Genomic DNA, 13,219 nt, shown 5'->3' on the forward strand with positions numbered 1-13,219 from the left:
TTTCAGGAAAATAGCAATAAATACTGAAACGGCACATACAGTGTATATGATGTCCAGAGCCTTGTATTGAGAGTTCTGCCAATGCGGGGTCACATGGTTCATGTACGCCAGAAATGTCACTTTTCCCCCTTTTCCGTGTGTGCGTGTTTGTGTGTGTCAGGACGAAGGAGGGCGGGGCGGTGAAGCTGTGGGATCAGGAGATGAAGCGTTGCAGAGCCTTCCAGCTGGAGACCGGACAGACGGTGGAGAACGTTAGATCTGTCTGTAGAGGAAAGGTAAGCATTATGAGACTGTTCTGACTCCATAGAGACTGGACAGACTGTGGAGAACGTTAGATCTGTCTGTAGAGGAAAGGTAAACATTATGAGACTGTTCTGACTCCATAGAGACCGGACAGACGGTGGAGAACGTTAGATCTGTCTGTAGAGGAAAGGTAAACATTATGAGACTGTTCTGACTCCATAGAGACTGGACAGACTGTGGAGAACGTTAGATCTGTCTGTAGAGGAAAGGTAAGCATTATGAGACTGTTCTGACTCCATAGAGACTGGACAGACGGTGGAGAACGTTAGATCTGTCTGTAGAGGAAAGGTAAGCATTATGAGACTGTTCTGACTCCATAGAGACTGGACAGACGGTGGAGAACGTTAGATCTGTCTGTAGAGGAAAGGTAAACATTATGAGACTGTTCTGACTCCATGGAGACTGGAGAGGTAAACATTATGAGACTGTTCTGACTCCATGGAGACTGGACAGACTGTGGAGAACGTTAGATCTGTCTGCAGAGGAAAGGTAAGCATTATGAGACTGTTCTGACTCCATGGAGACTGGACAGACTGTGGAGAACGTTAGATCTGTCTGTAGAGGAAAGGTAAACATTATGAGACTGTTCTGACTCCATGGAGACTGGACAGACTGTGGAGAACGTTAGATCTGTCTGCAGAGGAAAGGTAAGCATTATGAGACTGTTCTGACTCCATGGAGACTGGAGAGGTAAACATTATGAGACTGTTCTGACTCCATGGAGACTGGACAGACTGTGGAGAACGTTAGATCTGTCTGCAGAGGAAAGGTAAGCATTATGAGACTGTTCTGACTCCATGGAGACTGGACAGACTGTGGAGAACGTTAGATCTGTCTGTAGAGGAAAGGTAAACATTATGAGACTGTTCTGACTCCATGGAGACTGGACAGACTGTGGAGAACGTTAGATCTGTCTGTAGAGGAAAGGTAAACATTATGAGACTGTTCTGACTCCATGGAGACTGGACAGACTGTGGAGAACGTTAGATCTGTCTGTAGAGGAAAGGTAAGCATTATGAGACTGTTCTGACTCCATAGAGACTGGACAGACTGTGGAGAACGTTAGATCTGTCTGTAGAGGAAAGGTAAGCATTATGAGACTGTTCTGACTCCATAGAGACTGGACAGACGGTGGAGAACGTTAGATCTGTCTGTAGAGGAAAGGTAAACATTATGAGACTGTTCTGACTCCATGGAGACTGGAGAGGTAAACATTATGAGACTGTTCTGACTCCATGGAGACTGGACAGACTGTGGAGAACGTTAGATCTGTCTGCAGAGGAAAGGTAAGCATTATGAGACTGTTCTGACTCCATGGAGACTGGACAGACTGTGGAGAACGTTAGATCTGTCTGTAGAGGAAAGGTAAACATTATGAGACTGTTCTGACTCCATGGAGACTGGACAGACTGTGGAGAACGTTAGATCTGTCTGCAGAGGAAAGGTAAGCATTATGAGACTGTTCTGACTCCATGGAGACTGGAGAGGTAAACATTATGAGACTGTTCTGACTCCATGGAGACTGGACAGACTGTGGAGAACGTTAGATCTGTCTGCAGAGGAAAGGTAAGCATTATGAGACTGTTCTGACTCCATGGAGACTGGACAGACTGTGGAGAACGTTAGATCTGTCTGTAGAGGAAAGGTAAACATTATGAGACTGTTCTGACTCCATGGAGACTGGACAGACTGTGGAGAACGTTAGATCTGTCTGCAGAGGAAAGGTAAGCATTATGAGACTGTTCTGACTCCATAGAGACCGGACAGACGGTGGAGAACGTTAGATCTGTCTGTAGAGGAAAGGTAAACAGTCCTTTTAAACCAGCTATGATCCTGGTGGGCACTAAGGGCGGGGAGGTGATAGAGATGAGTCACTAAGGGCGGGGAGGTGATAGACATGTGTGTGTATGTTTCAGGGTAAGATCCTGGTTGGCACTAAGGGCGGGGTGGTGATAGATGTTTGTATGTTTCAGGGTAAGATCCTGGTGGGCACTAAGGGCGGGGTGGTGATAGATGTTTGTATGTTTCAGGGTAAGATCCTGGTGGGCACTAAGGGCGGGGTGGTGATAGATGTTTGTATGTTTCAGGGTAAGATCCTGGTGGGCACTAAGGATGGTGAGGTGATAGAGATGTGTCACTAAGGGCGGGGTGGTGATAGAGATGTGTGTATGTTTCAGGGTAAGATCCTGGTGGGCATTAAGGACGGTGAGGTGATAGAGATGTGGCACTAAGGGCGGGGTGGTGATAGAGATGTGTGTTTGTTTCAGGGTAAGATCCTGGTGGGCACTAAGGATGGGGAGGTGATAGAGATGTGTCACTAAGGACGGGGAGGTGATAGAGATGTGTCACTAAGGGCGGGGAGGTGATAGAGATGTGTCACTAAGGACGGGGAGGTGATAGAGATGTGTCACTAAGGACGGGGAGGTGATAGAGATGTGTCACTAAGGGCGGGGAGGTGATAGAGATGTGTCACTAAGGGCGGGGAGGTGATAGAGATGTGTCACTAAGGACGGGGTGGTGATAGAGATGTGCCACTAAGGACGGGGAGGTGATAGAGATGTGTCACTAAGGGCGGGGTGGTGATAGAGATGTGTCACTAAGGACGGGGAGGTGATAGAGATGTGTCACTAAGGGCGGGGTGGTGATAGAGATGTGTGTGTATGTTTCAGGGTAAGATCCTGGTGGGCACTAAGGACGGGGAGGTGATAGAGATGTGTCACTAAGGGCGGGGAGGTGATAGACATGTATCTATGTGTATTAGAGATGTGTCACTAAGGGCGGGAGGTGATAGAGATGTGTGTATGTTTCAGGGTAAGATCCTGGTGGGCACTAAGGACGGGGAGGTGATAGAGATGGGGGAGAAGAACGCAGCGTCCAACACCTTGGTGACAGGTCACACCAGAGGTCACATCTGGGGTCTGTCGGCCCACCCCCACAAAGACGTCTGCATCTCTGCTAGTGACGACGCCACCGTACGCATCTGGGACCTGGCTGATAAGGTAATAGAACTATAACTATAACTATAACTAACATAAAGTTAAGCACAAGGGGGCGAAGGGGGAAATAGGCTCCACAATGCTCAGTCCCCGGCTCGGCTGCTGCTCCGACTCAGTCCAGGGTATCGGGAAACTGGAGAGAAGAGGAGAAGCACGGTCAGTAATTATTCACAAGAAAGAAGTGCACTGCCACTGCGTGAAGTGAACAGCTTAAGAGCTCTGCTAAACTGGATAAAACTAGTCTGCATGCTGTACTTTACCATACGAGTGGAGAGGAGAAGATCTGGCTCTGAGCTCTATGCCAGCCAGGCTCTTGTAGCTCTGGAAGTGGTGTGCTGTGGCTCCCTCTTGTGGAAGAAAGCTCACAGCACAGTGTGGAGGTGAAGACGTAACAGAGATGGTTTCTATCGTACTGTACTGTACTGTATTTTCATATTTTCTGTTGTTTTGTGTTTGTAGAAACTGTTGAACAAGGTATCTCTGGGTCATCCTGCTAAGTGCACCAGCTACAGCCCTAACGGAGAGATGGTTTCCATCGGCATGGAGAACGGAGAGTTCATCGTCCTGTTGGTCAACTCTCTGAGCGTCTGGGGCAAGAAGAGAGACCGCAGTGTGTCTATACAGGATATAAGGTCTGTTTAATCTAATGACCGCAGTGTGTCTATACAGGATATAAGGTCTGTTTGATCTAATTACGGTTGTGTCTCAGTACAGGATATAAGGTCTGTTTGATCTAATAGTGTCTCTATTCAGGATATAAGGTCTGTTTGATCTAATAGTGTCTCTATTCAGGATATAAGGTCTGTTTAATCTAATCACTGTAGTGTCTCTATTCAGGATATAAGGTCTGTTTGATCTAATAGTGTCTCTATTCAGGATATAAGGTCTGTTGAATCTAATTACTGTAGTGTTTCTATACAGGATATATAAGGTCTGTTTGATCTAATAGTGTGTCTATACAGGATATAAGGTCTGTTTAATCTAATCACTGTAGTGACTCTATTCAGGATATAAGGTCTGTTAAATCTAATGACCGTAGTGTCTCTATACAGGATATAAGGTCTGTTTGATCTAATTACTGTAGTGTCTCCATAGAGGATATAAGGTCTGTTAAATCTAATTACTGTAGTGTTTCTATTCAGGATCTAATGACCATAGTGTCTCTATACAGGATATAAGGTCTGTTTGATCTAATAGTGTCTCTATTCAGGATATAAGGTCTGTTTAATCTAATGACCATAGTGTCTCTATACAGGATATAAGGTCTGTTTAATCTAATTACTGTAGTGTTTCTATAGAGGATATGCAGAACGACTACTGAGTGGTATGTGGGAACGTCTACTGAGTGGCAAAACAATTATGTCTGCCATTGACAGCCCATACATCCAAACAGAAAAGTCCTGTCTGATTGTATTAAACAAAGTTAAACTCACCAACATTGCAGCTGTACTGAGAGCTTGAATTATTCTCTTTCTATCTGCAAAGTTTTTGTTTAATAAAAATCCACCATAGACATTTTATGAGCTACTTTCTGTCAAGACATTCTGTGCAGGGGATTCCAAGTGTCAGAGTTTGGAAGCGCTCGTTTTCAACAACACAACATCCTGCTGCCTCCTGCATTATGTGACATTTAGAAACAGGTGGTATGCAGGACCGTTGAGTGATTTGCAACTAGCACTTCCAAACTCCAATGCTCCATGCTGCTCAATGTTTTGCCAGTCAGTCTAGATTAGGGTGGCGGGTCCCAGTGGACGTGCATACCCTCTATTCAAGATATCTGGTCTGTTTTATGTCTATAGGAGATACACGTTATGTTTAATGTCTCTGATATCAATTAGTTTATGATCAGTTTGATGTTTACGTTCTCCTCCTCAGGTTCAGTCCAGACAACCACCTCCTGGCAGTAGGCTGTGTTGAAGGATCAGTTTGATGTTTACGTTCTCCTCCTCAGGTTCAGCCCAGACAACCACCTCCTGGCTGTAGGCTGTGTTGAAGGATGTGTTGACATCTATGACCTCAGCCTGGGTCCGTCTCTGAACAGAGTAGGGTACTGTAAGGACCTGCCGGGGTTCGTTCTGCAGGTGGACTTCTCTGCTGACTGCAAGCACATCCAGGTACACTCATACTGTACAATATACTGTACATACTGTACAATATACTGTACATACTGTACAATATACTGTACATACTACATACTTTACAATATTCTTCTGAAAAACCGTGTCGCTTGAGTGTCCTTCCTTCCTTCCTTCCGTAACCTCTGTGATGTCAGTGTGATGTCAGCAAGTTGTGACATCACTTCCTGTACGGGGCGGCTACACGAAATGTGGATAACACTATATATGGAGATAGTCCAGTCCATCATGTCATATGGGACTACCGTCATAGACAGTAGCCAAAAGAGAAGGATACACAAGACTAAGAAATACAAAAAAAGGAGGAGGAGGATAAAGATACCAAAAGGAGAGAGAAGAAAGGGTGGATGAGGTACAATGTGTCTCAGAAAAGAAAAGGATGTGGCAACGGGGGCGGCTAGATAAAGTTATTAGGCCTGGATCCGACTTTAAGTCGACGCACAGGATTCCAGAAGTGTAGCGCTTATTCGCTCTTGTATCAAACTGGTACTCGAAACGTTCTTAGAATTTAATATATATTTTCTAAAGTAAATATGGGGGCGGCTGTGAAAAAAAGAGAAGAATAAAAAAGAAAAAAAGGAGGAGGAGGATAAAGATACCAAAAGGAGAGAGAAGAAAGGGTGGATGAGGTACAATGTGCGGTATCCTCGTTGTCAAGCTCGACGTTGGTCATTTGGACCTATACATGGAGAAATGGAGCGAACCTGTTTGGCCCAAACATGGAGATGTGGTACAGAATGACTCATATATGGGCATAAAAATTATGTCATGTGACATCACTTCCTGTACAGACAGTCAGACAGACAGCCATTGACTCCGGCCTAACAATGGCTACTGTCTATGACGGTAGTCCCATATGACATGATGGACTGGACTATCTCCATATATAGTGTTCTCCACATCTCCATGTTTAGGCCCTATCGCTCACACCCTAGGTGGGTTGGCGATAGGGCCTTTCTGTGTGGAGTTTGCATGTTCTCCCCGTATCTCCTAGGGTTGATACCCTCACAAAAACATGAACAAACACCCCCCAGAATGATAACAACTAGAATCGTCAGAGAAACGCTGTGGTTGGCCAGATAGTCAAGAATTGGCGCGACCTCGCCCTTTAGGGCGAGGTCGCATGTCACCCTGAGGTCGCATTCCACCCTCAGGTGTCTTACTAGTACTGTACAATATACTGTACAATATACTGTACAATATACTGTACAATATACTGTACATCCACTTATACTGTACAATATACTGTACATCCAGGTATACTTATACTGTACAATATACTGTACATCCAGATCATTACAACACATATCTGTACCTTCATTTAATGCAGGGGTCTTCAACGTTACTGAGGACCCCTTAGCTGAGAGAGAGACGAAGCAGGGGGGGTGTCCAATTGGTGTCCAAAGTGCGGCCCGGGGCCAAATGCGGCCTGATGACACATTTGATACGGCCCACAGCTTCATTCCTAAATGGTATAAACGGCCTACCAGCACCGTCAAACAAGGATAGTTTATGGTAAAATGTGTATTTTCAGGATTCCTTGTTCCCTGTTGTCTTATTCTGAAGGGGTCAAAGAAAGGCTATTTTGTTGTATTCTTTACCTTCCACCTTCCACGTCTGGTTACATTTGCTAATGTGAGTTATTTGTGTTTTGTTCAGAGCAGACACCTGACAGAAGACCATTGATATTAAATATTAATGATGATAGTTAAATAAAATATTGTAATTGTGATGCATATGAATGTGACTTTGTTATGGTCCGACTGAAAGTACATTGTGTCAGGAGATGTAGTCGGCCCTTGGGTGTTTTGATATTTTCTAATGTGACACCCCAAAGTGTGTTTCAGATTAAACTTTTTCTTAGATACTTTCATAGACTTGTCTGACAGGTCTGTCATGTTGGATTTGTGATAAAGTGTAAGTGTATCTTCTGACATTAAACCACTTGCATTTGGTAAACTTGACCTTTCACTCAGTGCTTGGTCTGCTCTTTTTCCCCCTGTGCATGCGCGTGCGTGTGTGTGTGTGTGTGTGTGTGTGTGTGTGTGTGTGTGTGCGTGTGCGTGTGCGTGTGCGTGCGCGCGCGTGTGCGTGTGCGTGTGCGTGTGCGTGTGCGTGTGCGTGTGTGTGTGTGTGTGTGTGTGTGTATCCAGGTGTCTACCAGTACCTACACTCGTCAGGTCCATGAGGTTCCCTCAGGGAAGCAGGTCTCAGACCAGAGCGTCATCGATAGAATCACCTGGGCCACATGGACCAGGTAGGACTCTAGAAGGAGTTCTCCTTAACGCTATGTCACCGATGATCCGTTGCGACCGCAGGAAACACTGTGCACCTCTCGTCTATTATTGTGAAATATAAAATACAGTTTCTCTACTCGCCAAAACAAAGACAGCTTTATGGAGTTGAAAGCTTACTTTCCTTAGTGGAAGCACTCGGGCCAGAAAAAAAAAAATTTTCAACGTAAACTGGAGCTACTCCACAGCGTCCCTACAGATCTATCACACCTGGTCGACTGAGGATCTAAACAGCGGCAGGTCTCGTTTCTGTCTCTGAAGTATCGCAAGATGTGGTTGCCAGATAGGAAACGGTGTCTTGCAATACTTGGCACGTTTAGAAACATACTTTGTGCTCTTTAGATACTTCTATAAAATGACACAAATGCACACATTGAAAATAAACACAGCAGAAAAAATGTGTGGTATGCCTTCTTTTATTTTCCTGAGCTGAGTATTTTATAAAGGTCTCAATTGTTCAGAAATAGTGTTTGTTCATGAGCTGGTCGACAGGCTTCCACTGACTCCAGTGCATTCTACTGAACCTCCAGCTGCAGTTTGGCTCTCATGGTGCAACGAATCTTCCAGCTGGAATTGCCTGATAGCGAAAATGAATATTATTGGTGTCATTGTAGCGTTCTAGTAGATGAGGTTATGGGGGTGTGGCCTCTTAACGAGTTGTTTTGGTGTCATTGTAGCGTTCTAGGGATGAGGTTGTGGGGGTGTGGCCTCTTAACGAGTTGTTTACTGTGTCATTGTAGCGTTCTAGTAGATGAGGTGGTGGGGGTGTGGCCTCTTAACGAGTTGTTTTCCTGTGTCTTTGTAGCGTTCTAGTAGATGAGGTGTTGGGGGTGTGGCCTCTTAACGAGTTGTTTTGGTGTCATTGTAGCGTTCTAGTAGATGAGGTGGTGGGGGTGTGGCCTCTTAACGAGTTGTTTTGATGTCATTGTAGCGTTCTAGTAGATGAGGTGGTGGGGGTGTGGCCTCTTAACGAGTCGTTTTGACGTCTTTGTAGTGTTCTAGGAGATGAGGTGGTGGGGGTGTGGCCTCTTAACCAAGGTTATAATAGTTTTTGATTTTTCCATTAGTTTTTATTTTTATTAGTTTTGAGGTTTTGTTTTCAATTACAGTTTAGTTTTAATTCGTTTTTAAAGTGAGGTTGCTAGTTTCGTTTCGTTTTTTTTTTTTTTTTTTAATGCTTAGTTTTAGTTTAGTTTTTATTAATTTTAGTGTTCGTTTTAGTCTTTTACGTAATATGGGGTATTTGTCAGGGGTGAGATTAAAAAAGCTCCAGAAAAAGTATTGTCTAATAAAGAAAATCAACAAAACATCATAATGTCGAGAGTGGCAGGAGTGTTGAGACATACAACTTCTCTCTTTGACCTCACCAACTTTTTTTTTCTTCACAAAAGACAAAAGACAAAAACTAAGGAGATTTTCTCTATAATTTTAGTTTATTTTAGTTAGTTTTGTTAACACACAATACCGTTTCAGTTAGTTTTTGTTTTTTTAAAAAGCTTAGTTTTTATTTGTATTTCAGTTAACTAAACAAAAATTCCATTCTAGTTTTAGTTTTTTAGTTAGTTTTCGTTTACTATAATAACCTTGCTCTTAAAACTCACCCACCGCTATTTTTAAGACCCTTCTAATGGTCCACACCGCCAGGATTTTGCCTACCTTTAACGTGGGCGCGCGCGCGAATCCATTGCGCGATGGTTCACCGATTCCATTCACAATACGATCCAGTCACGGTAAGCTACGACGGTAAACAGCCTGCCATTTCCCAAAGCGAAACCAACGGAGCGCCACGCTGGTGTTGTGTAACATTAAACCGGATGGGATTTCGGCAGACAGGATACAGGCGTCGTTGTCCCGCCCCCCCCATTTCCGGTCTGGAACATCCAGATCCGTTTTTTGTGAATAGGGCCGGTCCATAGAGCACTATGGACGGCGAATCGGCGATCATACTTTTTTGTTTTATAGTTATTAAAGCTAATTGATAACTCGTCATACTCGTCATAAGCAGAGTGGACCCATAACTATAGCTCGTCAAACTCGTCATATGCAGTGGATGAGTTAACGCGTTGTTTTGACGTCTTTGTAGCGTTCTAGGTGATGAGGTCGTGGGCAGGGTTGTTAGGGTTACTTTTAAAAAGGAATCCCCTACAGTTACAAGTTACTTTGCAAAAAAGTGTAGTCAGTAACGTAATCCGATTACCACAATTTAAAAAGTAACTACTGGTTACTTTCAGTTACTTTTGGATTACTTTTAAGCAAAACTCGATTTATTATGACTGATAACAGTATTATCATAAAATATCTAATTTTGAAGATTTGCATACTGGATAACACCACTTGTACACATACTGTAATTCACACAAAATACTGCATGTTCAGAAAATAGGTTAGATCAGGCTCTCAACCTTATTTTTTTACCAGTACCACTCAAGACAATATTTTTCTCTCCAAGTACCACCATATGATGTTAAAATACAGTAGTGTACACCTTCCCCATCCTATTCATAGGCATGCAGGCACAGTACACACAGAAGGCAAAAGTATACCTACAAACAAAATAAAGAAAAACGACTTAATAGCTTTATATGCAAATGACTGGTACTCTCTTTCTAAGCAATGGCCAAATGTTTAATGTCCATATATACTGTATACTGTACATAGAGTAGGCATATATAAGAAATATGTATATTAAGGTGCTGTACTGTTAATTTCCAATTCCAAGCATTCACTTGTGACGTCGGCCGCCTCTCAATGCAAACAACCAACCTCTATCACTGACATACTCTTGCTGAGAACGACCAGCATCCGTTCTCCCATCAAAAAAAATAAAAAATAAAATCATGTTTTACTCATAACAATCCATAGCCAGCCTCGATACAAGACTGACCTATGACTGTCTTGATCCAAGGCTAAACAAGCGAAGCTTAAACCAGCGCCCACCAAGTTACACCACTTTTTCATGTCAAGGACCCCCAAATGGACACTTATTAGCCAATGGACCCCCATTTATTCTATCTCTGACCCCAATTTATATTGTAAAATCAATGTTAATTTTAACTCTCACTGTACACAGTGAGAGTTACAGACCCATGGTCCATTTGTTTCCAAACTAGCATTTAGCTGGGGGTGCATTTAAATTGTGTACACTCTACAGACCCATAAGGGTCCATTTGGTTCCTAACTATCAATTAGCTGGGGACTCCCTGGGCTGGAACTCCCTCAAGGACCCATGTAGGTCCCCGGACCCCACTTTGAGAACCAATGGCTTAAACAAGCCATCTTTAGCCTGAAGCTAACACTAGCCAGATGCTATGGGAAACTTTATAAGGACAGCCTTTCGCTTACCGTTTTAGAAACAGCATGTGTAAGCCTTCATCGATCATATCAGTATCTCCTTCTGTCTTGTGTGCAGTTTTCCTTTCAGATGGATTGTTGTAAATATTCCATAAATCGTCCCTGAACCTATGTGTTAGTGTTAAACTTATCAGTGCTGCCATTGTAATTAAAGGCAGAAACAGCGTTCCAAAATAAGATTATTAGCTTTTATTTCCCAACAGAAAACGAATAAATGCCCAGTGTTTTCAACCAACCTCTCCACGTAACGCTCAGAGTAAAAACAACAACAACGTGTTACAATGGACCCGGTATCCCAGCCAATCACAGAGAGGGATACGTCAAATAGTAGTCATTGATTGGCTGAGAGACGTTCCGGGTGGAAATGGTGTCAGCAGACCTACAAATTCACAATGCGTCGCGGTTAGACACGTTGTGAGCTTGTATATCTGCTATTTTCGATGCGCACCACCGTCTTACGACTGAACATAGCATAACATGCTGCTGTTCCCTGAAGCGATGCTGTGACAATGTGTACTGGTATTTCTACTTGAGTATTTTATTGTTTGGTGTTTTTATAACTTATTTGTAAAATTCATGAGGGGAGGGGGAGAATGGAATCCACCATGTAACCCCCGTCATTCACCTCTGTTACTGTAATCCAGATTACACATTTTAAAATGTAACCTAGGACTTTACAAGTTACACGTTTTTTGTAATCTGATTACGTAACGGCGTTACATGTAATCCGTTACTTAACAACCCTGGTCGTGGGGGTGTGGCCTCTTAACGAGTTGTTTTCGTGTCTTTGTAGCGTTCTAGGAGATGAGGTGTTGGGGGTGTGGCCTCTTAACGAGTTGTTTTCCTGTGTCATTGTAGCGTTCTAGTAGATGAGGTGGTGGGGGTGTGGCCTCTTAACGAGTTGTTTTGGTGTCTTTGTAGCGTTCTAGGAGATGAGGTGGTGGGGGTGTGGCCTCTTAATGAGTTGTTTTCCTGTCATTGTAGCGTTCTAGGAGATGAGGTGGTGGGGGTGTGGCCTCGCAACGCGGACAAGGCAGACGTGAACTGCGCCAGCGTGTCTCACACCGGACTCAACGTGGTGACGGGAGACGACTTCGGACTCATCAAACTGTTCGACTTCCCCTGCTCCGAGAAGTTTGTACGTATTCTGAACCGCTTGTTTCATTGCAACATGCTCAATGTGGTTGAAACAAAAGCTATTTAACACTTATTAAAAACACTTAATTAGTTTAAAGAGTGCAAGTATGTTGGTAATTCAGTCTGTGTTTTGGTGTGTTTGTGCGTGCATGTGCACGTCTGCACGTGTGGGTGCGTGCGTGCGTGCGTGCGTGCGTGTTTGTTTCTGTGTGTGCGTGTGTGTGTGTCTGCGTGAGCGAATGTGTGTGCGTGTGCGTGTGCGTGTGCGTGTGTGTGTGTGTGTGTGGTCATGTGCACGTGTGCGTGTATGTGTGTGTATGTGTGTGTGTGTTGTTCCTCAGGCCAAACACAAGCGTTACTTCGGTCACTCTGCTCATGTCACCAACATCAGATTCTCCTGTGATGACAAGTATGTGGTCAGCGCTGGAGGCAACGACTGTAGGTGAGAGAGAAACACCTGTATGATGCAGTGAGACACATGAGAGAGAGACACCTCCACCATGCAGTGAGACAGCATAATTGGTCAGCTGAGAGACAGACAATGTAGGAGAGAGAGAGACAGACAGACAGACAGACAGACAGACAGACAGACAGACAGTAGAACAGCCAGTGAGAACTGCATGGAGTGTAGTAGGCATCTACTTCTGCTGAAGCAGACTTCGCAAATGCTCATGTGAAGTCGAGAAGTCACTATGTGCATTTTAGGGAATTAATAGTGTGTTGGTTCAAACTGTCATCATGTTCTGTCTGTTCCACACAGCTTGTTTGTATGGAAATGCCAGTAACCATGGCGACCCAGTAACCATGGCGACCAGAGGAGGAAACTGGAGGAAGAAGATGCATCCAGGAAGCTGCTGGAGTCCTCAATGCTGCATTTACATATGATCGTTAATATGTTGATATGATCGTTAATATGTTGATATGATAATTAATGTTGATATGATAGCACTGTAGGACGTATACATATGACTACATTTAATTCTGAAAATGATATCACAGCCTG

At 43.8% G+C, this 13,219-nt stretch overlaps 1 protein-coding gene across 1 annotated transcript in view; it reads left to right on the plus strand.

Annotated features, from left to right (window-relative positions):
- Nucleotides 1-13,219, plus strand: part of LOC308282503 (echinoderm microtubule-associated protein-like 6) — a gene marked incomplete at its 5' end in the record, with an annotated part of 77,416 nt that extends 64,197 nt beyond the window's left edge. The window contains 8 exons of the mRNA XM_080722867.1: nucleotides 161-275; nucleotides 3,114-3,302; nucleotides 3,759-3,931; nucleotides 5,251-5,413; nucleotides 7,588-7,691; nucleotides 12,064-12,217; nucleotides 12,558-12,658; nucleotides 12,977-13,219. Coding sequence (XP_080578993.1) covers nucleotides 161-275; nucleotides 3,114-3,302; nucleotides 3,759-3,931; nucleotides 5,251-5,413; nucleotides 7,588-7,691; nucleotides 12,064-12,217; nucleotides 12,558-12,658; nucleotides 12,977-13,001 — 1,024 coding nt within the window. The 3' untranslated portion in view covers nucleotides 13,002-13,219. The remainder of the gene's footprint in view (nucleotides 1-160; nucleotides 276-3,113; nucleotides 3,303-3,758; nucleotides 3,932-5,250; nucleotides 5,414-7,587; nucleotides 7,692-12,063; nucleotides 12,218-12,557; nucleotides 12,659-12,976) is intronic.

The sequence above is a fragment of the Nannobrachium achirus genome, assembly GCF_963921795.1.
Source record: "Nannobrachium achirus genome assembly, chromosome: 3".
Taxonomy (NCBI): domain Eukaryota; kingdom Metazoa; phylum Chordata; class Actinopteri; order Myctophiformes; family Myctophidae; genus Nannobrachium; species Nannobrachium achirus.